The following is a 24,909-nucleotide window of genomic DNA, read 5'->3' as shown; positions in this document are numbered from 1 at the left end:
TTGATATTTATTAAAAGCCTGTGACTCAGAAACAATTCACTTCCTTTGGGATGAAAAAATACATTGTACTGAAAAAAAAAATCCTACCCCGCCAGTTCATTACTGTACTAAGACTCAGAGATGACTCAGTTCTGAATTATATCCTTTGTCTACAACTAGAAGTGCCACCTGCGACAGAACTGGGTCAGCAAAGAAGGTAGGCCTTTGCCCAAGGTTGCAACATGCTTACTGGGATTTTAGGCTGCATAATTACAGATGCAAAAGGAAGAGGATGTTGCCATGCAACTTTGTTTAAAAAGAACAAAATTATTCACATCAGTTCCTATGCACAACAATGAAAATTTTCTTCATTGGCAGTTTATAATACATGTGTCTGAAAACTTTCCCCCTTGAAATATACCTTTTAATTACGTGGCTTTGAGCAACTATTTCACACAGGAGGGAGACAGTGGTTTTGTGACTGGGGATGAAAACTGAGTGTCAGTCTAACTATCCAGCTATATTTCAACAAAACGATCTGTAGGTTTTTTTTGGCTTTGTTTTTGTTTTTCAAAGGGAGATGTCACTCCCTGGCTCAGGCCTGAAAGCATTGTTTTAGTATGAATAATAAAAACAATAATGAAAATTCCATTAAACTTTAAATATAACTCATATTTGTAAACAATTGCTGAGCATCAATATAACATAAAAATACATACTGATTGGAGGAGAATTGGTAGTAGATTGGTTACATTTAAAATAGCTTCAGAATCAAAATGTGTATTGAAGAAAACCACAAAGAATGCTTAGTTACACTGAATTAGCATTTCCCCTTCCCTTCAAACATTGCTTTTCTTATCTGTCCCTCATTTTTTCAGCCAGCAGCAAATTTAAAAGGTGCTCAGCAATTATTAAGCAGTGGTCCAAACTCATCAACGAACTGCTCTTTATTTCTTTGCTTGATGTTTTCATCTTAATAATGAGATTCTAATATTTACCATCTTGACTGCAGGCTCCATAAAGTTTGATGACATGAGGATGGTTCACCTGTTTCAAAAGGTTGAACTCTGAAAGCAGATCTCTCAGCTCGCTTTGGGAAGCATTTTCTGCAAAAAGTGTCGAAATACACAGTCATGGTTAGGAAAGCATTACAAAAGAGTTCTGTATGTACCATCAACCATTCTGTATGTATTGTCAACCATTTCTCCATCTACCATTTCTCCTGGAATTAGCAAGAGGTTGGAAAACCCCATACTACCCCACAGGACAGAAATTTCCCCATCTCCACTCTCCTGCAGTCATTCATATCAGAACCAAGTGAATGGGGCTGCTGCTCTTCTGGCTTGGTAAACTTGTTCTGATCATCAACCTGCCCTGATAAAAATGACTACAGAAAGAGTAGGTCAGCCAAGAATTAAGACAAGTCTGTAATGCCTTGCAGATGCCATGAAATTATTACAGACCTTTTCTAGTGTTCTAAATCAACATTTTAGGGTGAATCAGTGCAATCAAAGCTTCAGAAGCACAAAAAAGCTAAGATTTTATGATGATCAAAGAGACTTGCTCAGTTAACTCCTATGATATAGCCCTCCTCCTCCTAAATACATTTTCTGATGGAGTAAAAGTCTATTAATCTACTGGCTTACACTTGTAGCACACATCCAGATCTAAAGTTCAGAAGCTAAACATACAGTTCAGATTGATTTTACTGGGAGACATATGTGCAGACTTTGCTGATGTCAGTGAGAATCACATGACAATATATAGCCCCTAGAGGCTTTCTTGGCCTTTCAAGCATTCTGTTTTTTGCAGAATTCTTCTAACAAACTTCCTCTTTGAACGTACTGGGGCTTGAAGGAGATCCCTAGTCATAAAGACACCACAGGTCAGAGGTAACTCTTTTCCTACCTCATCCTTAATCTCTCTGACACACGGAACCTCCCTGGACAGTTCCTACAGAGTGTCATTACTGGGGAGTTGACAAGTATGTGGTCACCTTTAATAAAGGGCTGATAAAAAACAAGCTCATCTTCTGCTCTGTGATACTGTGCTGTGTGTTTTTCCATGAAGGCTGTAAGCACTAAAGGATGTATTTACATATCCATTTAAAACAAGTGTGCTAATAGTTTGCCCTGGTCATGATAAATTTTTGTTCTGTTCTACTGTGTTTGTATCTGCCATATATTATTTTACAGTCTGAACCTACACTCAGACTTCAGTCTTCTACCCCAGGGAGTGCAGTGTCTCACTACTGATGGTGACTGCAAAAAATATGCATTTATGTAAAACGGAACCGAACAGAATCAACTTAATGCCTGTGAGAAAGTCCCATTTTTCTAGCTCTGGAACTGTAGCATGTGCAAGAACAGAAAAAAGTTCCCCATGTACCATGCCTGTTTGTCTGCTGGAAAAACTTTGATAGTGTACAAATGGAGACAATTAGCTCTCGAAGCTTTGTGGCCCTTGTTTTTACAAATTGCAAATAATACCTATTTATCATAGAATCACAGAGCGGTTTGGGTTGGAAGGAACCCTAAAGATCATCTAGTTCCAACCCCCCTGCCATGGGCAGGGACACCTTCCACTAGACCAGGTTGCTCAAAGCCCTATCCAACCTGGCCTTGAACACTGCCAGGGAGGGGGCAGCCACAGCTTCTCTGGGCAACCTGTGCGAGTGCCTCACCACTCTTACAGTAAAGAGCTTCTTCCTAATACCTCATCTAAATCTACCCTCTTTCCGCTTGAAACCATTACCCTTCATCCTATCACTACCCTCCCTGATAAAAAGTTCCTCCCAATCTTTCCTGCAGGCCCCCTTTAAGTGCTGTAAGGCCACTATAAGGTGTCCCCCGAGCCTTCTCTTCTCCAGGCTGAACAACCCCAAGTCTCTCAGCCTGTCCTCATAGTGGAGGTGCTCCAGCCCCCTGATCATCTTCGTGGCCCTCCTCTGGACCTGCTCGAGTAGCTCCATGTCTTTCTTACACTGGGGGCCCCAGAGCTGGATGCAGCACTGCAGGTGGGGTCTCACCAGAGCAGAGTAGAGGGGCAGAATCACCTCCTTCCACCTGCTGGCCACATTTCTTTTGATGCAGCCCAGGATGCAATTGGCTTTCTGGGCTGTGAGCACACATTGCTGCCTCACATTCAGTTTTTCATCCACCAGCACCCCCAAGTCCTTCTCCCCAGGGCTGCTCTCAATCCACTCATGGCCCAGCCTGTGTCTGTGCTTGGAATTGCCCTGACGCAGCTGTAGGACCTTGTACTTGGCCTTGTTGACCTTCATGAGGTTTGCACAGGCCCACCTCTCCAGCCTGTCCAGATCCCTCTGGACTGCAGACACACAGCTTGGTGCCATCGGCAAACTTGCTGAGGGTGCACTCAGTCCCACTGTCCATGTAGCCGAAGTATTGGTTGGTGTTTTCCCTTTTAATTTTATCGCAATGAAGGCATTTGTATCATACAGGAGGTCAGGCTTAATTCATATGAGAAAAGTGCTAATAGTGGGCTGAAAAAATTATCGTTCTGTTCCTTTAAAACTCCATTCATTGCTCCAAGGCCATTTTGGCTCAGCTAATTACTTAACTGCTCCTTGTTCCTTCCCCAGTACATAATGCCAAGTTGACAAAGTAAGGAGAGGCCTACCCTGGTCTGTTCTTAAACACAGATTGTGCTCATCTACGCAGCTCAGGCAGCAGATGTCTTTTATGCAATAAGCAAGAGGCTTTCTCCATTAACATACTGGTATACATACCATTCCTTTCTAAAGATCAGGCAGTGTAGAGTCCCTAATACCTGGACAAATTACCCCCTTTGCATCTGTTACAGGGAAAGAATGGGTGATGTTAGCCTGATCCAAAACAACTGTTCTTTATATTTCCTGACAGCATTATAAAGACCAGTGTGAATGCAATGTTTCTTATACTTGAGTAGTCACGTGTTAACAGTAAAGTTAAACCAATAACAACAGATAAATATTTGCAGAATGACAAATGTTCTCCACAGTCAAGTTGGAAAATGGAATTTCAGGTGACTAGCTGCAATGTAATTTACATTACAAAGGGATTCCTTAAAGCCTGAAGTATTACTGTAAATGTCAAATCAGTTTATTAAAAGAAGGTGCTTAAAATAAAGAGTTACTCCTTTGCATTATCAATTCTGTCAATTCTTTCCTTCATAATAGCTAGGAAAAGCTGAATGTTAAATAATCTACAAGAAAAAGCAACATTTTTACCACTATGCCTTGGAATCTTAACTCAGTCACATGTTGATGCAAATGTGTTAGAAAAAGCAGTGAAACTAAGTGCACAAATAAATATGAAATAAAGTAATGACTAAGACTATTCTATTGATAGTGATACACAGGTCATTACTTGAGTATTACAAGTAATGATTAACTAGTCTTAGCTTCTGAAAAATCTTAGTTCCTAGACTTCCTCCGTATGACTTGTTCTCCACCAAACCTCTTGCAATGTAGGCATGCACTTCGTAAGGCATTTATTTCTTTGGTAAAATAATGGGATATGCAGGATCTTTGCTCTCAAGCAGCAGCAGATGTAGGGTTTTTTTAAAAAAAAGCTTGCATATAATAGAAATTGTAATAAGTAGTATAACATTTTCCTATAATGACATGTTTTGACTTATAAGCAGCAGTGAATAGTTGAGCTCAAGGTCTCATGTTATCATCTTATCGTTATCTAGGCATACTTTGTTTTCCCTAGCTTTAAAGTCTTACAGAAAACTGTAGAAACCAGGAGACAGCACTGGACTACTCAAGCTAGTCTGGCAGAGCTCCTAGTAATTGAAAAACAGATCAGAAAGTATAAAAGTTGATGGAATTCTCAATCAAAAAAGTAACTTAATAGGTCTGTTTTGCCTGTTGACATGATTATAACATGATTTATTTAAAAAGCTCTGTCAAAGAAAACTGGGTAGAGGGAAAAAAAAATCAGAAAGCTTTAACAAACCCTTGCAATACTTCCAACAATGCCAAACAAAATTAAATACATTTGCTATGTTAGGACAGGTTCCTTGCACATCATGAATCAGAATTACTTGTGGAAAATACTTAATTTGATCAATGTGATGCTAGCTCCTAAAGTCAGAAATCTGTCAGAATATAATGTAATGCTGGAAGAAATAGAGGCCGTGACACTGTTTCTTTTCAGCTGACCTTTTACTTTCGTGCTAGCCCCTCTTAAAATCCATTCAGATATTACAACAAATAGCTATCAAATCATTTCAGACCCAGATGGGAATGTACCTTTTAACATTTTCACTGCTACAGTGGTATAGCCAGCCCTTCCCTTGAGTCTGAATGCTGTTGCCTTGACGACCTTTCCAAATTCTCCTTCTCCAAGAGTCTTGCCCAGAACTAGGTTCTTCCGAGGGAATTCCCACTTTGGATCTTCCTGCAGGAGAGAAAAGGAATCCTATAAGATGAAGCAAGAAGAGGAGTGGCTAACTACACCTGAAACATTAATATTCGATAGGAGACTAGTCTTCAGGAATAGGTACACTTTACTGTACAATGGTTGGTTGCTCTTTTTATCAGTATCAGTGAATTCCTATAAAAGCTTCTGAATCTCTAGGTATTTTGCAAGTCTTTTCTTCCCATTAGCTTGAAAACATCTTCAAAACAGTCTGTACATGTAGTCTATGGATAATGGATTATATTACAGGTCTGGGAAGTAGGGTCCAAGTAAAAAATGAAGTGATAGGATAAATGCTTGCTTTCAGAATAACTGTAAATATGTTACCTTGAAATTCACAGAGAAGTAAAGCAGTTTTACACATGGAATAAAGCTTTCCCTTAAGAATTCAGAGACAACAATCCTTCTCTTATGAAATTAGTGTTATTAAGCCTTAAGGTTGCAAAATGATGACAGATGTACAAACCAGACAAGAATTTAAAACAGAGCACACGGTCTGTGAAGACCTCAATATTTAACATTCACATAGATTTGATGTTGCCACGTATGTCATATATAATGGCAGTGTTTCTCTACTGTGTTGGTCCATGAACCCACACCAGCTGGCAGGCATCCTGGGTAGTGATTCAACCCAGAAGAAACTCGATTAAAGGTATGATAGTATGACTAGGCAAAAGTCCTTAAAATGTGGGTAAAAATCCCATTCCAACTGACACCTACAGTCTGTATATCAGAACTCAGGAACAGATCTCAGCAGGATTTTTTGTTTTGTTTTAAACTTACCCTTGTTGTAGTACTATGGCTCATTGCAGAGACTACAGACCTGCTGATTATTAGTATTTAATTACAATATTAAAGTAAAACCACACTACTGTCAAATGCAGCATTACACTTAGAAAAATAGATCAGCTGAAATTAGACCTAAAATGTTAACAGTATATTAAAATATAATGAAAGTGGAGAATATACTGGCCTTACAGAGTAGATTATGTGGTTTATCCAATTAGTCATTAAGCGTCTTCACTTGCCTCCCTGTACATGTGATTTCCAATTTAGTTATTTGAGTTAGGTATTTCTATGAATAGATTACATTTCTGTAACATTTTCTTCACGCATAAACAACATTCTTTAGGAACAAGACAAACATTGGAAAAAGAGCATGCAAAATGACATCATACTTACTGGTATTTTAAAGGTGTCTACAGAGACCTGGTTCTCCATGGAATCTAAAGAAGGCCGGCGGACATTAGTGGAAGAATAACTGATGGGGTAGGACTGGGCTGGGCGCCGGAATGTCATTTCTGCAGAAGCTATAGGTGGCTTCGGAGAATTCTTGTGGTAACGATGGATGAAATAAGAAGAAAGCAGCACAGAGATGATGAAGGACAGCAGCACTGCCCCTGCTATCACAGTCTTGCACACGTCATCACATAGTTGCTCTGTGGACCAAGAAGAGCTTCTTAGAACTTTGCTTGTTGTCTCCTGCTTAAGATTTGGCAGTGCATATAACGCACACAGAAACAGAACTCAAAAAAATTTAGAAACCTAGAGGAAAACTTAATAGCTAATTCTCAATGAAATTTGAGAATTTTCAAAAACACCCACTGCACCTACCAATTCTTTTTTTATTTTGGACACCAGCAGGCAATTGTTTGCTTAATTGCCTGTGTAAATGTAAGGATAGCTAGCTTAACTCCATGTTCCTTATCTTTATAGATGTAGACTACTTCTGACACTCAATTCTTTAAGACCCAGCCTACCATATATTGATCTTCTGATAGCACTTACCTCTCTGGAGACCTATAACTGAATTTTGCTTACGGACAACAGTGTATGTTAGAGCAATTCAACCCATCAAATAAAATCTTTTTCATATATGAATTTAATTCATTATGTCAGTCTTTAGAAGTTAGAGACTATTTCTCGTCATCTTTTTAGATTACAAGGAGACTTGGAATATTTCTGCTTTGTATTATCAAAATAATTATTTCTGAAAACATTGCCTAATGCTGCAACAGCTCCTAAAGCAATATGCATTTTTTTTCCTCCCCATTGACTATTTCCTCTTTTGCAGAAGCACTTTTAGTGTCTGTCTTTGGAAACTAAGTTACTTTAAGTCTAAGTGCCCCTATACAGCATCCCTAGGGGGTCACTTCCCAAAGAAACTGAGAGATCCAAAATACTGTCCTTTTCACTATTGTTCATCAGATAATCTTGACTTCAGATACATAGTTAACTTAACTACATCTGCAAGCTGTACCTCAGAAATAAGTGGAAATAGCACAATACCTTTCTAGAATGGTGGGGGGAGGGAAAGAAAGAAAGAAAAAGAAAAAAAGATAAAGCAAGAAGCTTTATGCTTCCTCTTTTTCTTATGCTCATAGAAAATTTACTCAAAAGAGCAAATTGAGATATATTCTAAATAATTTGGTTTTAGAGATGCAAGATATTTCATGTTATGTTTATTATTGGCAATAATAAAAACTATTAAAAACCATTATTTAATACCTATCAATCTGTTTCAAACAATTGCATAAAACCTTTCTGTTTAAACAAAGGTCAATGAAAAAAATAATCCACTCCTCCTCCTAACACAATGGGCGCTGGCTATCTGACATTTGGAAGCTGAGATTTTCAGAAATTATTAGGAAGCTGGAATTACTTGAAAGTAATAGAAGTCATTATTCTAATTCTCCTAGCCATCTTTGCAAATATCAGGTGAATCTCACTGAAATGCAGATGCTGCTGGAAATCAATGGACAATCAACCTGTTTGTCATGTAGTAATGGATAAAAAAGAATCTTTAGCCAAGGCTAGAAATAATGCCCTCTGGAAATTTTCGGGCTCCATAGTAGAAGTCAAGGTGCCAGTTCTTAATTAATTTTATATTAGCAGTCTCTGATCAAAGATATGCTTATTAACATACCCACAATTTTAGATCACTGTATATATACAGATGGTAGATACAAAGGGAGGAAAAGATATATGACAACAGCAGATAATGTTTAGACTTACCCTTTATATCATCTTTCTCACAATAACAGTTCTGTCTTGGGAAGCAGTAACAAATCCCGTGTCCTGACTTAATTCCAAGATTTCCAATGCCTTTGCCGTGACCACCAATAATGTTTCCACCTGATCAAATACAGACACAAGCTAAGATTCTCACATATCAATGAGGTCATCTTACATTTTAAAATTCTCCCTAAAATATCTTCTCTAATCTACTTATTTTAGTCTCTCTCCACCATTGTCTTAGGTATCTTTTTACTCATGAGTTGATGTACAGTCCAGTGGTACGGACCAGTGGTCTACATTCCTGAGTTCCATTCCTGGTTCTGATGCCAATTTCCTCTTACCTTGGAAAAGTCAGCATACTGTTCTAGGTATCATTTGTTCCATTGTCAAATGGAGATAGTGATACTTAATCGCGCCTGTAAAATGCCACAGGATAGTCTAGTGAAAGCGCTAAGAGTAAGTGCCAAGTGTAAGTGATAAAAAATGAATCTTTAATTATTTGAAAACCCATTGTTTAATATTAGGAAAAAAAGTGCAGAAACTCATACAGAACTACTCTTGATTTCAAAGAGGCATTCTTCACGCAGAGTAATTGCAACTGTATTTCCAAGTAAATAACTTGTTTTCTGCATATATCATAAAAATGACCATTAGTTGTGACATTTTTCATCTATAAACTGCCTTTAATCACAAAAAGCATTGTACAGACAGAAACCAATCAAGTTCTGCAAGTTTGTCAGCCTTTCAGAAAAATTGCCTAAACTATAAAGGGATTCAAAAGATGAACAATTTTTTTTCAATGTAGTCTTCTTTTTATTTAAACTGATTTTCCTCCATCCCATCTAAGCAGATAGTAGAGCACATGACTGTTTCTTTTACATTTCTTGGGATGTGTAACACGGATTGAGGAAGAGAATATTTTTTGGCAACAAAAAGGCAAACAGCCTTTTTTAGAAGTAAAACAGGGACTTGAGTATTTAAGCAAAATAGATTTTGACCATCTTTCTAGAGAGGCCATACTTACTAAATTGTATGCAGCTCAGTGGTTAATTTTGGAAGAGACTGTGCTGAGTCACTGCTCTCAGAGCTGACGCTTGTTTGAAGAAGCGTCAGTGTTCCGAAAAATCCTTGATTATCCCCCCACCAGCCAACTTTCTCTATTGTGAAGAGGTGATGAAATAAAGTTTCCATTAGCCTTAGAAAAATCATACATATATATCTGTATCTGCCTATGTTTGAGGACCTGGAAGAAGGGGGAAGCAGGGGATGAGCAGGTCCTATCTAAACTGTTTTTGAGTGAGGAATTTGAAGACAGAGGGTTTTTTACACAGCTGGGAAGGAAGGAGTACATTGTCACTGCAGGTGTACATTGTAAACATGGACCTTCCTATATGCATACCAGAGACCCAAAAATGTATTTTTCACCAATGCAATGCTGGCAGGGACATTCCAAGAGTTATCAATATTGTTTTGAATTGTGTGGTTTCACATGCTGCTGTTTTAAATCATCAGCTGTTTCCATTGCCCTGTTGTGGGAAAAAGCTTTCCCTGCTTCGAGGTCATTCAGAAAAAGGAAAAACTGTGGTCCTATCCCACACCGCATAGAAACTCCAGAAACTGAGAAACTAAAACACTGGTTGTTGGACAAAAACCAAAGATGACATCTGACTACTGCTGTGACTACAAAAACATAAAAAGTAAGATAGAAGCCTAAGCACTATATTTTATTTTTTTTTTCATTGTCAGAAAGCCAGAGCTCAGAGGAACCTACAAAGATCAGTCATTCACAAATGGTTAGCCAGATTCACGCACTGCAAACAGCCCTGAAGCAGTTACTACAGGAAAGTCTCTTGCTTAGCGTGCAACTAGGTTACCTCTATATGATAGGCACAGCCACAGCACCAGTAGCTTCAGCTGAGTGCCCTTGAATGCAATATTCGTAGTGTTAGCATGAGAAAGCGATTTTGGGACTTGAGTACATAGCCATCATAATGATAGTTGAATTACAAAAATAAATATTTTAGCAACTGTCTGTACTTAAAGAATATCCTTGTTCTTAACACATCTGGTGCTTTCTATTTATTGTTTGCGCTTCCCAAAGAAATGTCCCCTGACAGTAAAAGCTGATATAATGGTCCTCCTGCAGCTCTGAGCTCCCCAAAAAACCCCTCACTTCTTTGTCTGTAAATATTCTGCTGTTGGGCACTAGCTCAGGTTCTGAATTGTGTCAAATTATGTATAAAATTATCCAACTCAGGCATTAAAAGGCATACATAACATCTTGAAAGCTTGTCTTACTTGCCTGCTTGAATTATCTAATAAGATAGTATTTCTTTCAGGCTTCTGCTGAGTAAAACATCTGATGCTGCATATATTGCATATTACATGTTTTAACATTGCAGCCTCTGGCACAAATACTTCCCCTTCTAGAATGGCAACTGATTGCGGTTATTACCAATAAAGAATTCTTTTCAGATGATGAGGGAAGTTACTTGCATTTACTTCAGCATTTCTGCCACTTTAAGTATTGTTTTTATGCACTTCAATGAAATAATTATCTCTGTGATAAAAGTCACTTACAATACGCAATACCATTCTTGCATGCAAGAAATACAAAGGTGCCTCTTTATTCATTCATTTTATAGAAGAACATAAGTCCTAGCCCGTAAGAAAACACTAGAAAATTCCTCTAAGACTCCATTTTAAAATGTAAACTTGGAGTATATGATGTCAGAGCCAGGAGAGTTATTCAAGAAACATCTATGTCTTTATTCCTGAATTAGATACTAATAGATAAAAAAGATCAATTAAAAATTATCATCTCCTAGAAGACTCAAATTGCTCATGCTGTGATTTTGTGATTCTGTGAAGTGCAACACACTGTTTTTCTAACTTCTGTGTCTTCAGGGTGATTTGTGAATTTGCAGGTATGAGCAGGTATGTGAGTGGAATGTAGAAAGATGTGGTCAAGAAAAAACATAAATGCGTCTCAATTCTTCCTTCATAAATGCTGTTCATATGAATCTCTGCCTGTATCTTCAAATAGATAAGGCATTAGATCATTTTGATGGTCATCTGTCAAATAAGGCCAGGTGCATTTTCCCAAATGATCCTCTGTAAGTATGTTTATTTTCAATTGAAATTTGTTTCTTCTTACTGAAATTTGAGTTCAAATAGGCATGGTTTCTATCATATTGTGCTAAAGTTTAGAAATAGGGCATTAACTTGCCTAAAACCTGTATCTGTTTCATCAAATACCTTCACTGAAAAACACTACCTGCAAATTAACAGGGGGAACAGAATGAGAATTATTGAGCAAATCTTATCTTTCCCTCACTGTCAGCCAATACGTGTTGGCTGACTGGCTTAAAAAAGACCAAGGTTAGTCCCTATAGCCTTAACTCTCTTGTATGATTCAAATGCAGGTATGACAATATAGAGATGCTAAATATGTTGAGCTTGTAAAGGTATCTTGGATCAAGAAAGTGGAACTTGAACAGTGATCAGCGGTGACACAGAAAAGCCCGTCCTAAAACATTTCCGTACTTGTGCAGTCTTGGGGGCACACAGCCTGATCTTTGCTCTCAATCACATCACAGGTGCCATCTGGACAAGTCTTGATACTCGGGGTGCATGTAGAATAGTTTGTGGTGATCCCTGTTAACACAGAAACAGACAGCTGCACAAACACCACGAGGCTTTGCAGGAAATCTTACTGCATCTTCTCAGTGCACATGGACACACAGGTTACTTCTTTTAAAATAAACATCTGTGAATATAAATATCATCTGCTAAAGTAACAGGCAAGACAACAGCTACAAGTAACTGGAAGAAATATATTTTTCACTATATTTTCTACTTTTGACAGCCCTTCGGGCATGTCAGCATGTCACTTACAGTTACAGTATTACTTGAAAAAGAGCTAGCTGACCATTTTGAAACTGAAGAGTGGCTTTCACGACAAAGATGTCTCTACACAATTTCACACATACTTGATTATGAAGGTTACAAGTAGTTGAAGAGAATTTGTAATAATCATGCAGTTTGAAGGGATAAAGCATCAGCACAGAAGCATTGTTCTGGAAGAGTCAAGAGTACTGTCACCCATCAGATCTGTGCTACAGACCACAGAAAACAGACACTGCATCTGTGCTCACGAACTGTCTGCTGGGGCATACCTGCTCAGAGGCTTTTTGGTATGTTCCAAGCTCAACTTGTGATCGCAGAGATCATCTTGCAAGCCACAAGTCAACCATTCCAGTTACACTGCTGCAAACCAGTTCACTACCTGATGCTTTACATATAGTGTTCAACATCAGCAGGGACAAGATCAAAAATGACCATTCCAACTTAACCTAATTTTCTTTCCTAGTGCATGCTTCATTTGGGTATTACGATTAAACTTTTTAGCCCCAGCTTCTGTGTAGTGTACTATACCATGTTGTCCAGTCAGAATAAATCAGTTGATATATATGGAAGTCAAATGCACAATTACCACAATTATCACAGGAGCTTGATTTCACACAACAGAAATGTACCTTTTCCACTCCCCTGTCTCCACTGGCATCTTCCTGTTAGCACCCCCAGGCCACCACACTCTTCACATTCAGCACGGTGCTTACTCACAGCACAAGAGTCAGGGCAGTCCTCTTCTTTTTTTAAAACTGTTGGGAAAAGTGTTTGCTGTCAGTTCAGGATGAAGGATATGAATACATAAGCAAGGCAGCTCAAATTAGAAGGAAAACTTCATTCTTAGGAAGGAAAGTAAGATGAAGAATGAAGAACTGAGTGAAAGACTGAACACTGACTGACCCAACTATCAGTAAACTTAGACAACAATTAAAGAAAAGTCCAAGTATTTATCTTTTATGTCACAGAAGAGAAACAGCAAGATCATGATGTCATGGTTATCTTTGCTTGATAGCACACCATCAATGCCCAGAACTGTAGAAATGGGCTAACATACTGATAACAGAAAAATGGACACCATTAGTACTTCCAGCTTCATACAAAACTTTTGATTACAGGAAAATACTTGGGCTAATGCAGTAGTAGCCCAAAGAGCACCAGCTAAAAATGTGTGATTTCAGACAGCACAAGGCTCTTGCAAAAACAGAAGTCCACTACAGGCTTTTGTTTCTTCTTCCTCAACCCATTTGCTCTTGGCATAGTTCTGATAATGATAGAAGGGAACAGAGGCAATTATCACATAGAATTGTAAGGTTTTTTATAAAGTGTGATATGGTTTGGTAAGAAATTATTCTGTTTCCCATGTAATCCTCCTCTGCTGTGATTCTTATAGAATATTTCTAACATTCTGCCTTTATGAACTTTTCAGTAAAATGAAGTCAGTGCAATTGCTACATGAATATTAAGAATTTTTTTTTTTTTAAGAAAAGGAAAAATTGGAGAGAGAAGTGGGGAGAAAGATGACAGAATAAATATACTTAGGTCAGAGATTTGTGGTTTTGTGTGTGTGTGTATATATATACATACACACACACTTTCTTTTTTATTCCACAGGAATATGTGAAATACAAAATAATGGTCACACAGACATACAAAAAAAGATTCTTCTAAATCAAACGTCATTATGAACATTAGGAATTGCATATGATACGCAACCTTTCTGTGCATTAGTTCTTCAAACAAAAATCTCCTACAGGCAGGCCTGAATCAGAACTCAAAATGCAAACTTTGCGATGTGTATCTTGTAACTCAGACTCATTTTCATTGTTAAAGCTATCAGTTTATAGATTGTCCTACTAATGCATCACCTAATAGCAGTAACACATGAAAATAAGTATATAATAGTTCTAACTGACTTGGGTACTTACGAGTTCCCTCCAATAAAACAGTGAGGAGGGTTTTGGTATGTTTCCTGCTCTGCTTGTCTGTAGCTTGAATAGTGTATTGTATTTCCTTGCATTCGGGTCTGTGCAGCACAGAGGAATCATTCACATAAAGGCTTCCATATTTGTCTTCTCGCCCCTGAAGTATGCTGACAGGATAGCAGCTTACATTGGGGGACAATAACTTGTAGGTGATGTTCACACCACGGAATTTCATACAGTTTTCAATGCAGATTCTTCCTATCTAGGCTCAAACACCAACAAAGAAATCAAAGACAACAGAAACAAAACTATACATCAAACATATTCTGTGCTTCCCAAAAATATCTGAAAGAAAATTGAGCATATTACACCTTGCAGAGTTTGGCATTTATCTTGGGTTAACAGATTTTATTTTTTACTACAAATGCAGTACATGAATGCTTCAAATGTGATTTATTCTCAGTATAAACGAGAGGTGAAGCATTACCATTGTCTTCAGGCTAACAGTGGAAATACAAAAAGCCTTGACTCAGTGATATTTGGTGCCTACTGCTGATGGTCAGCAGCATTCAGTGAGAACAAGACCCTGTGGTTTGGGAAAGTCTGAGTTCGGTGCCTGCTTTGTTCCAGGCTGATTGGTGAAAAAAACTTTGGTCTTGCTTGAGCAAGTAAAAAGCTCAGTGTGAACAAAGCTGAGACTCTTTTCAAATAAGACAGAAATTGCTAATACATAATTTTCATAATATTACAGTCAAAAGGTTTCTAGCCACCAGAATTCTCTGAAAGCCTTAAAAGGAATAAGAAACTCATTGTTTCCCATTAGCAATTTTTAAAACATTTTCATCTAAAAATGAAAATACATTGGTTTGCCATATTGGAGCTTCTGCCTGCCAGAATATCTAAGCTAGAGCACTCTTCAGTCTGAAACAATTTATCTAAGAAGCAAAGGAATGTAAAGCCCCGTCTCCTACAGGAACTGATCCAAAGATCACTTTGGATTTTCCATTTACAAGAGTGGGATTCAGATCAGGCCCAGAGGCACTGGCTTGCCTTGCAAGAGAAAACCACAATATGAACGGTGGGGTGTTATTGAAGGGAACTTGGTGACGGATTCTTTTCAAATGCTGCAGTTAAGATGTGTTTTCAAGTAACAGCACTGCTGGTAAAAGCATATCTGTACATCTTGGTTTTAGCATTCTTATTAAAGAATGAAAAAAAAAAAAAAAAGTTTTTTTATATTAAGACCTCTTCCTACGAACCTGGACTACTTAAAGCCAGAGAGGAAGCTTTTGCATCCTAGAAGCATACTTTGCCATAGAATAGTCCCACTTCATCTAACTTACTCCCATTCACTGACTGGTCATTTGGCACCATTTTTGTTGTGTTTTTTGGTGGCAGGATAACATACAAAGGCTATTAAAGCAATTAGAAGCCCTTTCTTCCACACTGTCTCCTTTCCACAGCATGCTGTGACTGGCAGGAAGAAAAAGGAGTAAAGAAAAGACTTCATCTGTTCACAAACTCTGTCTAGACATAAGGTCTAGACAGGTCACTTCCAGAACCACATCATCTTCGCTGCATTACAACTGGCAGCATTTTGCAACTGCTTAGATGGTGTTTCTTTGAAGCAATAGGAGAGCATAATGATATTCCATAGCATTAACCTTTATATAGACTAGATTAAACTGTCCTTTCTATCTACTCTGTTGTAACTGCTTTTTCCAGGCACCTTTTTGATCAACATAAATTTCCTGCAAAGGGGATGGAGAAGACCCCATGAACTCAGGATGCCTCAAGAGCAGATTGTCCTTACAGTAGTTCATGGGCCAGTTTTACTTTCTCTGTACAGTTTGAGGAGAAGCTAAAAATGCCCCCCTTAAGAAATTTCTACATAGGCTTTGTCTTTTTGCCTGATTCCACTAGGGAAAGCCCAAGCTTGTCACCTTGCTCTGCACCACAGTCTCTGGAGTCAGCACAGCTCTCGGATGCAGCAAAGCACAGCCCCAGGGGAAGGAGGTAGAAGCAGACAGTTCTTTCTCAGGAGGGTGAAAAATAGCCTGGTAATCAGGATTAACATCAACATACAGGGGAGGAACCTACAAAGGTGCATTTTCCAAGACTCTCAATAGTTAACACAGAAATACTATTATCAGAAATAGGAACAGAAAAATCCACCTTTTGATCACCAGAGTTTAATAAAGTCTAGATAATAATGTTCCTCTTCACTGAATTCCAGGGACATTTGGACATATAACCTCTCTAAAAAGCTCAGTCGATGTTATTCATCATTTGTCTCAGTGAATGTCAATAGAGCTTTAAATCCTTTGATAAGTTAAATGCCACTGGGCAAGCCTGTACCATCAGGCCATGCTTCCATTATTCAATTCATTTAGCTGCTCAAATAGACAAATGGCATCAGCCCAGCAGTTAATCATTTCTTCACGCTCTTGTGTTTTCCTCAGGGCAAGAGACAGTTCAGCCTTCATATTGATTTGGCCCAGTAGTTTTCCTCACTGCTCTGGCACATCACAGCTAATTATGCAGATGACTTTAATAATGTGAAGTGCTGGGGACTAAGCTGCTTACATTGACTTGTGCTCCAAGCCAAGCACGCTGTAAATTCAAACGCAGTCTCTGAAGTAAGTGAATGACTTGAGAACATCATCTCCAGAGCCAGGATGAGTTCTGCACTTTGATGGTCAAGAATCAGAACAAATTCTCTTTGTGAATTTGTGTTCAGGCAGCACAAAGAAAGATCTCTTCCTACGAGGAGTTCTTGCCAGGAACTGTTTTCCCTGCTACTACTGCCACCCAGTGAAAACTGCAGTTAGCGGGAAGCGCTGTTGTTTCCAGAAACCCTAGAATTCCCTTTCAGATGTTTGACTGTCCTGACAACATGCAAAACCAGGAGCTTTAGAAGTTTTTTTTCTGTTTTGCATTCTGGAACTAGAAAACCACATACTCCCAGACTTCAAACAAATGTGTTCAAACAACCTAGGGCATGCACAGATAAACATGATTTAACCAGATTTAATTTGGAGCTGATTCACTCATAATATTATTGTATGCATACACCTATATACAAAATCTGTGTGTATATGTACACATATATATACACACACATGCACACACAAAAAAATCCAATTAATTTATCTATATTCATACATACCTAACAGTTAAGTTTCATACTTTTTACAATTACAGTCATGTTGTGACATACATACAGTTGGGGCCCATTTCTAGATGCTAAGAGCTAGACTACAAGTATCTTATAGACCTATGCTATTATTTCTTTTAGGGAGAAACCCATAGGTTTCACCCTATCTCCAGGGAAGGGTTTTTTACACCACTGAGAATAAAGCTTTTACAATGAGGTATCACAAAAAAACTAAACCTAACATCAAATACATTGTGATCTGCACAAAAAGCACAGAATATGCTCTGAAGTTTCTAATAGACTGCATACTTAAAAGTTACAGCCACAAGGCCTCGCAAAATACCATAAAGAAGTAGCTTTTTGTAGGGAGCCCACTATGTGAGCACACTTGGTATCTTTTCTCTTATTTAGGATATTCAGTACAGACTATGGGTAAAATGTCCCTTGACGAAGCAGTAGCATTTTTATTGATCATGTTAAGGGCTGTTCCGTCCTCTGAAGAGCTATCAAGCCATAGTGCATTTCATCAGATTAAATATAAGAACGTGCAATATAGCTAACTCTCCTTTCTTTTTACAAGTGGCCAGGGGCTTACAGATAAATGAAACTGAATTCTTCTTAGAAGTCTTCCAATGAATTGGTTTTCTCTGCAATTAGGATGATCATATTTTAGTCTCAGTCCTCCTCTCTGCTACAAATACAGTAGCAGTTTTATAGCTTTATTTAATTATGAGGTACACTTTCCAGAAGCTCTCCCAAAATGGCTCATCACTGGTGTTTTTAATATTCACTTTCATAACATTAATTATATTAAACTAGTTCCTTATTAATGTACATGTTCCATAGGAATTACATTGTAATTTTCACCTGATTAATGTCAACCTGTTAGAAAATGTTTCTGGAAGGCATTATTAACGGCCATGGTGGTGATGAAGCTAAAATGAGGGTTAAATTAGGAAACACATTAATTACTAACTAGCCATTATCTAGAGAAAAGCCATTAATATACTGGAATATGTAGAGCTGGGACTCCAATAGCTGGGACAAATTTCTTTTTTTGCCTTTAGTATTTTTCCAGTTATTTATGCCTAAGCCACTCATGGTTGCAAGTGCTCCTGTCTATAACACACATTATTTATCTCTATCAATAACTTCCATGTGTGGCCCCTCCTCTGTTATTCAGTGATGGGAGAGCTAGTGTCCAGTCTACCTGCTATCCACTGCATCCAGCAACAATCATACTGATACCACATTTTTCACTGATTCTACTTAAAACAGCTAAAACCAATGCCTTAATGCATCTCACCCCAGTGATCTATCTAATAAGCTGTGTCTCTAACAGAGAGTGAAATTAATAAAGTTCTTACTTGTGCAAAGCGTTCAGCATTTCTGTTCACTGTGAACTGGTAAGTCATGTTTGGAAACTGAATGCTGACAGGGAGGATGGAGACATTAAAATGAAGCATCACCGATCTTTCTGGACCATGAAATTCTGTGTCATTCACCAAAACATCCAACTGGAAGGAACGATGCTCTGTGACTGAAATACTTTTATTCAGTACCAGTTCTGCAAAGGAAAAGATTAGTTTATTACCAACCCACATTATATGCAATCCCAACAAAACTATACATATCAAAGGTATTCCTAACAGGAAACAGAAGATGAATTAAATATGAAAATATGCTCCTATGCAGTTGTGTTCTGTGCCATTAAAGATGTTTGGAGACGTGCTCTTCCCTTCTGCCTGTCTTGCCGAGAACCCTAGAATCAGAACCTCTTGCTTATCAGTATACACAATATCATCCAGTACGCTCCCTATCCCAGAGATGCACAAACTCCATTTTTTCAGTATACATTTAAAATTCAGCGTTTGCTTAACTTGAAATTTCTCAGCTTTCCTTGGCTCAATATATACAGAATGCCTGGAAAAGTTCAAGATCTTATTGGTCAATTACTAATGAGCAACTTTTCCTTTATTTGAAGAAAGGGGCCTTACTGTACTCATGTCGAGTTCCCCGCACTTGGCTGCCATTTGGGCTGAAGTGGATTTCATCAAAGATGTGCTCTACCCGAAATGTTTCACTTATCCAGGGATCGTCAGTAATGATGGTTCCTGTGTATTTCTTTCTGCTGCTTTCAAGGGGATAAATAGGTGTGGTGTCTGCATCGTACACAGTTAGCGTTGCAAGAACAGTTCCCTAGAAAAAAAATAATAAATAACTCTGCTGAATGATCTGAAGCTTTCTTCCACTGATATGTGTTTGTGAGGTTCAGATATTGGTCAAATAAAACCTTACAACTTTCACTCAAGCCCACTTTCATTCAGATTCAACCACTATTTCACACCTATCTGGATTTGAATTAGAAGCTCAAAAGATGATGTCAGTGAAAACGAACTTGTCATAAAATCATTTGAATATGTCTAAACACAGTGCTGAACTTTTGAGGTAGGAAATGAGTGCACATGCATAGCTCAATTTTTTTCATTTTTTAAATCAATGTTATTCTACAATACCAGTAAAAAAAGAGGTAATATGCGCACTTAAAAGACATAAAATGTATTCAGACGGGTCAAATTCATTACCCAAATGACAGAAGGGACCTGGGTTGTCTGTCTGCTGATTGGTCTACTAGATTGCTGTTCTCTATCTGGACACTGAAACCACAAGACCTTTAAGACTGTTATTAGTAATTATGTTGTTTCAAGTTCATTTATTTACTAGAAAAGGCTGAAATTATCAAAAGATAATGCTTTTTTTTTTTTCCACTGCAAAATTCCAGTGAAATTCACTATGTTCTGAACATTTTGCAGGCACATAATTTCAAAGAGAATATTTGACTTTATAAAACAGTTGTATGAGACCTTCACTTTCTATCACTCAGAAGTAAATGAAACTCCCAAATCTCAAAAATTCCAAGAGAAAAAAGGATTTACTTTATGCCCAGGCAAATGTGATGTTCATAGGTGTCTTGTCAACTCTTGGTCTAGTCGGGAGGTGGCAGCAAACTCCCAAAAGCATTCTTTTGCTTTCCAGACACATATTTGAGCAAAATGTACCTTGAAGGGAAATTTGACTACAAAAAACCAATGATGTTGTTCTGAAATAGAAGTCCTCTCACAAAAAAAGCATCATTTAGGCCCCAAAAGAGGTGCCTTCTCTATACCATTGACTATAAGGGTCGTTGCCCTGGTGGAAGAGCCAAAGAGCCCACCTCTATAAGCTTCTCTACGAAAGCAAAGGGTGTACATGTATGGGGGTCATACACAGACACCCAAGGTTCAGACCTCTTGAAAGATCACCTTGGTGCAGTAACAGAAAAGTGGGAGGGCACCATTAAAGCAAGATCCTGGAGCTCTCCCTTAACAGCCTGACACTGCAAACTTTAACACTTTTGCAGGTGCAATGTTTGTTTGCAGAAGGCAACCTCTTCTTCCAACTTTCTGTTACTGGTACAGCATCATAATAAGTGTTCTGAATGTAGCTCTGATATCTTATATAGATTTGCATATATGGGGAGGACAGACACATACGCTTCGTCTAACAATGCTCAATTTTAGTCACCTAGGGGAAGCAACCCTGTAACAAATAAAGAGCAGAGCTATGTATGCGGAGATACGGCGATCCTGACCACAGCCTCAGCAATGGTCCATCCTAGCCTCAGAAACTGCTCACGTTTCTTTACGTTGTTTAATTCTTAACCCAAACTCTTCTTTCTTTGGGGTCTGAATAAGATATAACTTGGGGGAGAGGAATCATACAAACTCAGCATTTTACAATCACAGGTCTGTAGAATATGGTCTGGTGATGCACTTGTTGCTGAGATCCATCACCCAGAGCACAGTGTTTCCCAGTAATCATGCCTCCCGGCGCTGCGTTCCTACTTCAGGGACTAGATAAAGGAGAACATTACCTCCTTCCTGCTGAACTCTATAACAGCATCTGCAGTATCAGTGGCGTTGGGAAGGAAGGGAGGAGAGTCATCTTCATCTAACACATTCACCAGGAAGGGCACCTCAACCTGCATTTCCCTGAAGCCTTCTCTCACAGTACATTTGGCAATCAGCTCATATCTCTCTCTCTCTTCTCGATCTAGGCGCTGTGTCACACTCACACCGGTGGTGTTCTCATTGTATTGAAAGGGCATACCTTCAGCTGAAAAACATAGCCATAGTATTAATAGGGACAATCATTTCCCATTATAGGACTCTGATAGTTTTCTTCTTTAATAACTCTTTTGCAATCCAGTAAATCCATTTGGACACCATAACTGCATGATAAAAGGCAGACTCAGAAGTGAAACAAAAGGAAGTTGTAGGCTTATATTAGGGTAGGCAGAAAACATGGAATAAATAGATGGGAAGACCCTACAGTCTAGAAATAGCACAATTTAAAGCTCAGGATATTTCAAGTCTGCTCTTAGCAGGTGCAAACTTCTAAAACCAGTCTTTTCCTTAGTCCTCCTTCCCGTCCCCTCTGTGTATCTCAAAGGCAGAATCTTCAGACTCAGTTCACGTTCGCAACGGAATTTCCTTTATAGAATCTATCTAGAGGATCTACTACAAAAAAGATCTTGACAGTGCAGCTGTTTACATCTATTGCTGGTACACGAATGGCTCAGTTCCAGTTTTACCTGTCAGCAGTTTGTAGGAAATACTGAGATTCTGACACAGATGATGAACTGAGGGTAACTGGAGCTGATGAAATGTGCCAGGTGGTTTGTTCTCCTTGATGTGAAAGGAGAGATCCATTTCTGTGAAGCAAAGCTGCCTTGCTGTGAGGGAACTGCAAGCTGGTGCAGTAGCATTGATCAAGGAGACAAAAACAGTGGTGCGCGTAGCAGAGTCACATTCCTTCTCTTGGAAGGGGTGGGATGAAAGGAAGACATAAAGCATCACCTTTGATAATGACATCCAGTTTCCTACAGCTTCAGAAAAAAGAAAAGAAACACCATAAGAAATATTTTACAAAAGGTAACATTTCTTTTACTCATTTTGTACTCTAGCCCATTATTCCACAAACAACTATATTGTCCTATTCTGTAATAAAACAATTCTTCAGTAAGTCATCTGCTGGTGGGAAGACCTTAAATCTTAAAAGCTTCAGTGAGCCAAAAAATTATAGGTGTTAGCACCAACTTTACATTGTAGAACCTCACAGAACGATATCAGCATTCTGTCTGTAAGACAGTGACATAAAACAGGTCACTATTAGTAATCAGCTTTTTGATAGGACTGGTTTTTGGAGGGACTAGAACAGAGTGGGGTGGCAGCAGGGGAAAAAAAAAAAAAAGAGTATGTGGAATTGCCACAAATATTCAAGACAGACCCATAACTACTATAATTTAAGTCACAGCATTCTGATAGTTTATACTAGTTGAGTATATGGGCCAAATTGTTCATGTTTAGAGGACAAACTGCCTCATCATTTTGAAATATAAAGAGCTGGTCAAAAGATAACACAGAAGTTAAAAATCAGTCTGTGGCATCTACTAATACACCCTCAAGCCTTAATTATTTTTATTACCTTGGTGTGACTACAGATGATAGTATCTCTGTAACAGATCTAAATCACTTGAAAAGATGCTCTAGGTCACTTTGATCCATATGAACAAAACAAGGCTCTCAAGTTCTGGACAGCTGTTCTTCCTTTGTTTGCTTATAAATAGCTATCTGATATTCATGAACACTTGAGTACCAAAAATGCAGCGAAAATGGGTGAGATACCAAGCACTCAGCACTTAAAAAAATAAAGCAGTAGGTGTCTGAAGTTGAACGTTTCAACATCAAGGCACCTAAGTCAAAGGGTAGCGTTGATATATGGCTCTTACAAACTCAAGATAGTTACTACAGACTCTCTCCAACAGCAGAATTTCTGCAACTGATCACAGCAGTATGCCATTAACTCCTCACCCATTTCCTCCTTCACCATCTAATGATACCTAATTTCCTCATAGATCAAAATCGCCAAAACCAATTTAGTGCTAAAGCATACGAGAAGGGAAAAAAACTGAATTAATTCATGCCAGTAGTTCAATAGTAAGCTTATCTAACAAAGCCAAATCTCAAGAGAGGGAGAGAGGTACACTTAACCATTACTTCCAAGAGCTGTTTGGTGTTACATGCAAATGTACTTTGTGAGTCCACGTTGCCAGAGTTCAAGGAGAGTTTATATAAAAGTTTGAACTAATCTAACTGCATTGGTCTGGGCACTAAGCGCCCAGCATTAACACAGTGGAATTGGCTTAATTTGCATCAGTAGATGAACAAACTACAAATCTCAATGTAAAGCTGTGACTTATACAGCTGTGAAACGCAGAAAAACATTTCAAGTAATGCAACATTCCCATGGTATTGGGATCCACGGTGTGAGCAACTGGATCTGTCCCAGCTCTGTGTTTGCTTTGGCATATGGTCCCCTGCATTTGCTGTGGGTTTTGTTGGGTCTGGTTCCTCATTTTAAAAGGGCAGGTGTGTTTTTCCCAAATTTGATGCTCATATGCTGATGGATAAATCTCATGATCTGAATGTACTTTGCTTTAGCAACAGACACTTCAACAACAAAAGCTAGTCTTCTTATACTTACACAGCACATTAAAGTCTTCTCTATCCAGGTGTTTGCTGAGGTACAGAAGTCCTGTTTTTTCTCTGATTTGAAACCAATGATTTTCATGGGATCTTGCTCGAGAAATGATGAGATTCTGGCACAGATGAAAGTGGGCCACTTCCCCGTGTGAATCCCTCAAGGCATGGATACGCAGGAGAGGCGTACCTGCTGGCTGGTCAATGTAGACATTCTCTGAGTACTCTTTCCTGGGGAAGTAGAGACCAAAGGCAGCTGCAAAGGAAGGCACACAAGAGGAGAAGTGCTCCCAGTTAAATGATTTTTGCACTAGCATTTTCTCAAGAGATGTATTTCCAAAGAATGAAACGCTTCGTTCTCTAATGATTAAAGAAGCATTAAAAAAGATGTGGAAACAGGCAGATCCTCAACTGATGTAAATAAATATAGTCTTACTGCACTCGAGCCAGGGACATCGCCACCAGAATTTGGCCGATAGTTTATGTTCAAGTTACAAAATCATTTGCTTTTTGAAAGCAAAACTGCTTTGTTGGAAATATGGCCCAGTTTAAGCAAAATGCATAATGAAGTTCTGCTTGCCAGATTTTACTTAAGTTTGTATCTGGAGCTCTCAGCTATAATTCCATTATCTCACAGATGATATTCAAAGAAGGAAAAACCCTTTGATGAAATCACACATTTTAAAAGCCTAAACACACTCTCTGTTGAGAAAATACACAGTAACGTATCAATGGCTTGCATGCTTTTCCTTGGATTACATAAAACCTGTCTTACATAGGAGTTCTTTTGTGTCTCCCTTGCTTTCTAAACAGGCCAGCTTGATACTTTTGGTACAGAAAATGGGAGGTTTTTAAATAAAGTTGATATGAAGGTCTTATAAGTATTTTAAATATGACAGATTTGAAAACTG

General features: G+C 38.4%; 1 protein-coding gene across 2 annotated transcripts in view; it reads right to left on the bottom strand.

Annotated features, from left to right (window-relative positions):
- The window catches only part of RET (ret proto-oncogene), a 35,046-nt gene extending 10,806 nt beyond the window's left edge, over nucleotides 1-24,240 (bottom strand). Inside the window, exons 1-13 of one of the 2 annotated variants that reach the window (XM_086467220.1) lie at nucleotides 24,003-24,240; nucleotides 23,516-23,524; nucleotides 22,051-22,209; nucleotides 21,331-21,572; nucleotides 19,415-19,616; nucleotides 18,785-18,984; nucleotides 14,264-14,522; nucleotides 12,965-13,090; nucleotides 11,973-12,083; nucleotides 8,424-8,543; nucleotides 6,591-6,847; nucleotides 5,240-5,387; nucleotides 978-1,085 (exon numbers count right to left, since the gene is read on the bottom strand). In XM_086467220.1, coding sequence (XP_086323346.1) covers nucleotides 978-1,085; nucleotides 5,240-5,387; nucleotides 6,591-6,847; nucleotides 8,424-8,543; nucleotides 11,973-12,083; nucleotides 12,965-13,090; nucleotides 14,264-14,522; nucleotides 18,785-18,984; nucleotides 19,415-19,616; nucleotides 21,331-21,572; nucleotides 22,051-22,168 — 1,891 coding nt within the window. In that variant the 5' untranslated portion in view covers nucleotides 22,169-22,209; nucleotides 23,516-23,524; nucleotides 24,003-24,240. The remainder of the gene's footprint in view (nucleotides 1-977; nucleotides 1,086-5,239; nucleotides 5,388-6,590; nucleotides 6,848-8,423; nucleotides 8,544-11,972; nucleotides 12,084-12,964; nucleotides 13,091-14,263; nucleotides 14,523-18,784; nucleotides 18,985-19,414; nucleotides 19,617-21,330; nucleotides 21,573-22,050; nucleotides 22,210-23,515; nucleotides 23,525-24,002) is intronic. The other variant, XM_086467221.1, reaches the window with a different exon arrangement.
- Nucleotides 24,241-24,909: the final 669 nt, after the last annotated feature.

This window comes from Leptosomus discolor, chromosome 6 (genome assembly GCF_034619465.1).
Source record: "Leptosomus discolor isolate bLepDis1 chromosome 6, bLepDis1.hap2, whole genome shotgun sequence".
Taxonomy (NCBI): domain Eukaryota; kingdom Metazoa; phylum Chordata; class Aves; order Leptosomiformes; family Leptosomidae; genus Leptosomus; species Leptosomus discolor.
Note: the sequence above shows the minus strand (reverse complement) of the source record. Positions and strands in the feature narration are given on the sequence as shown.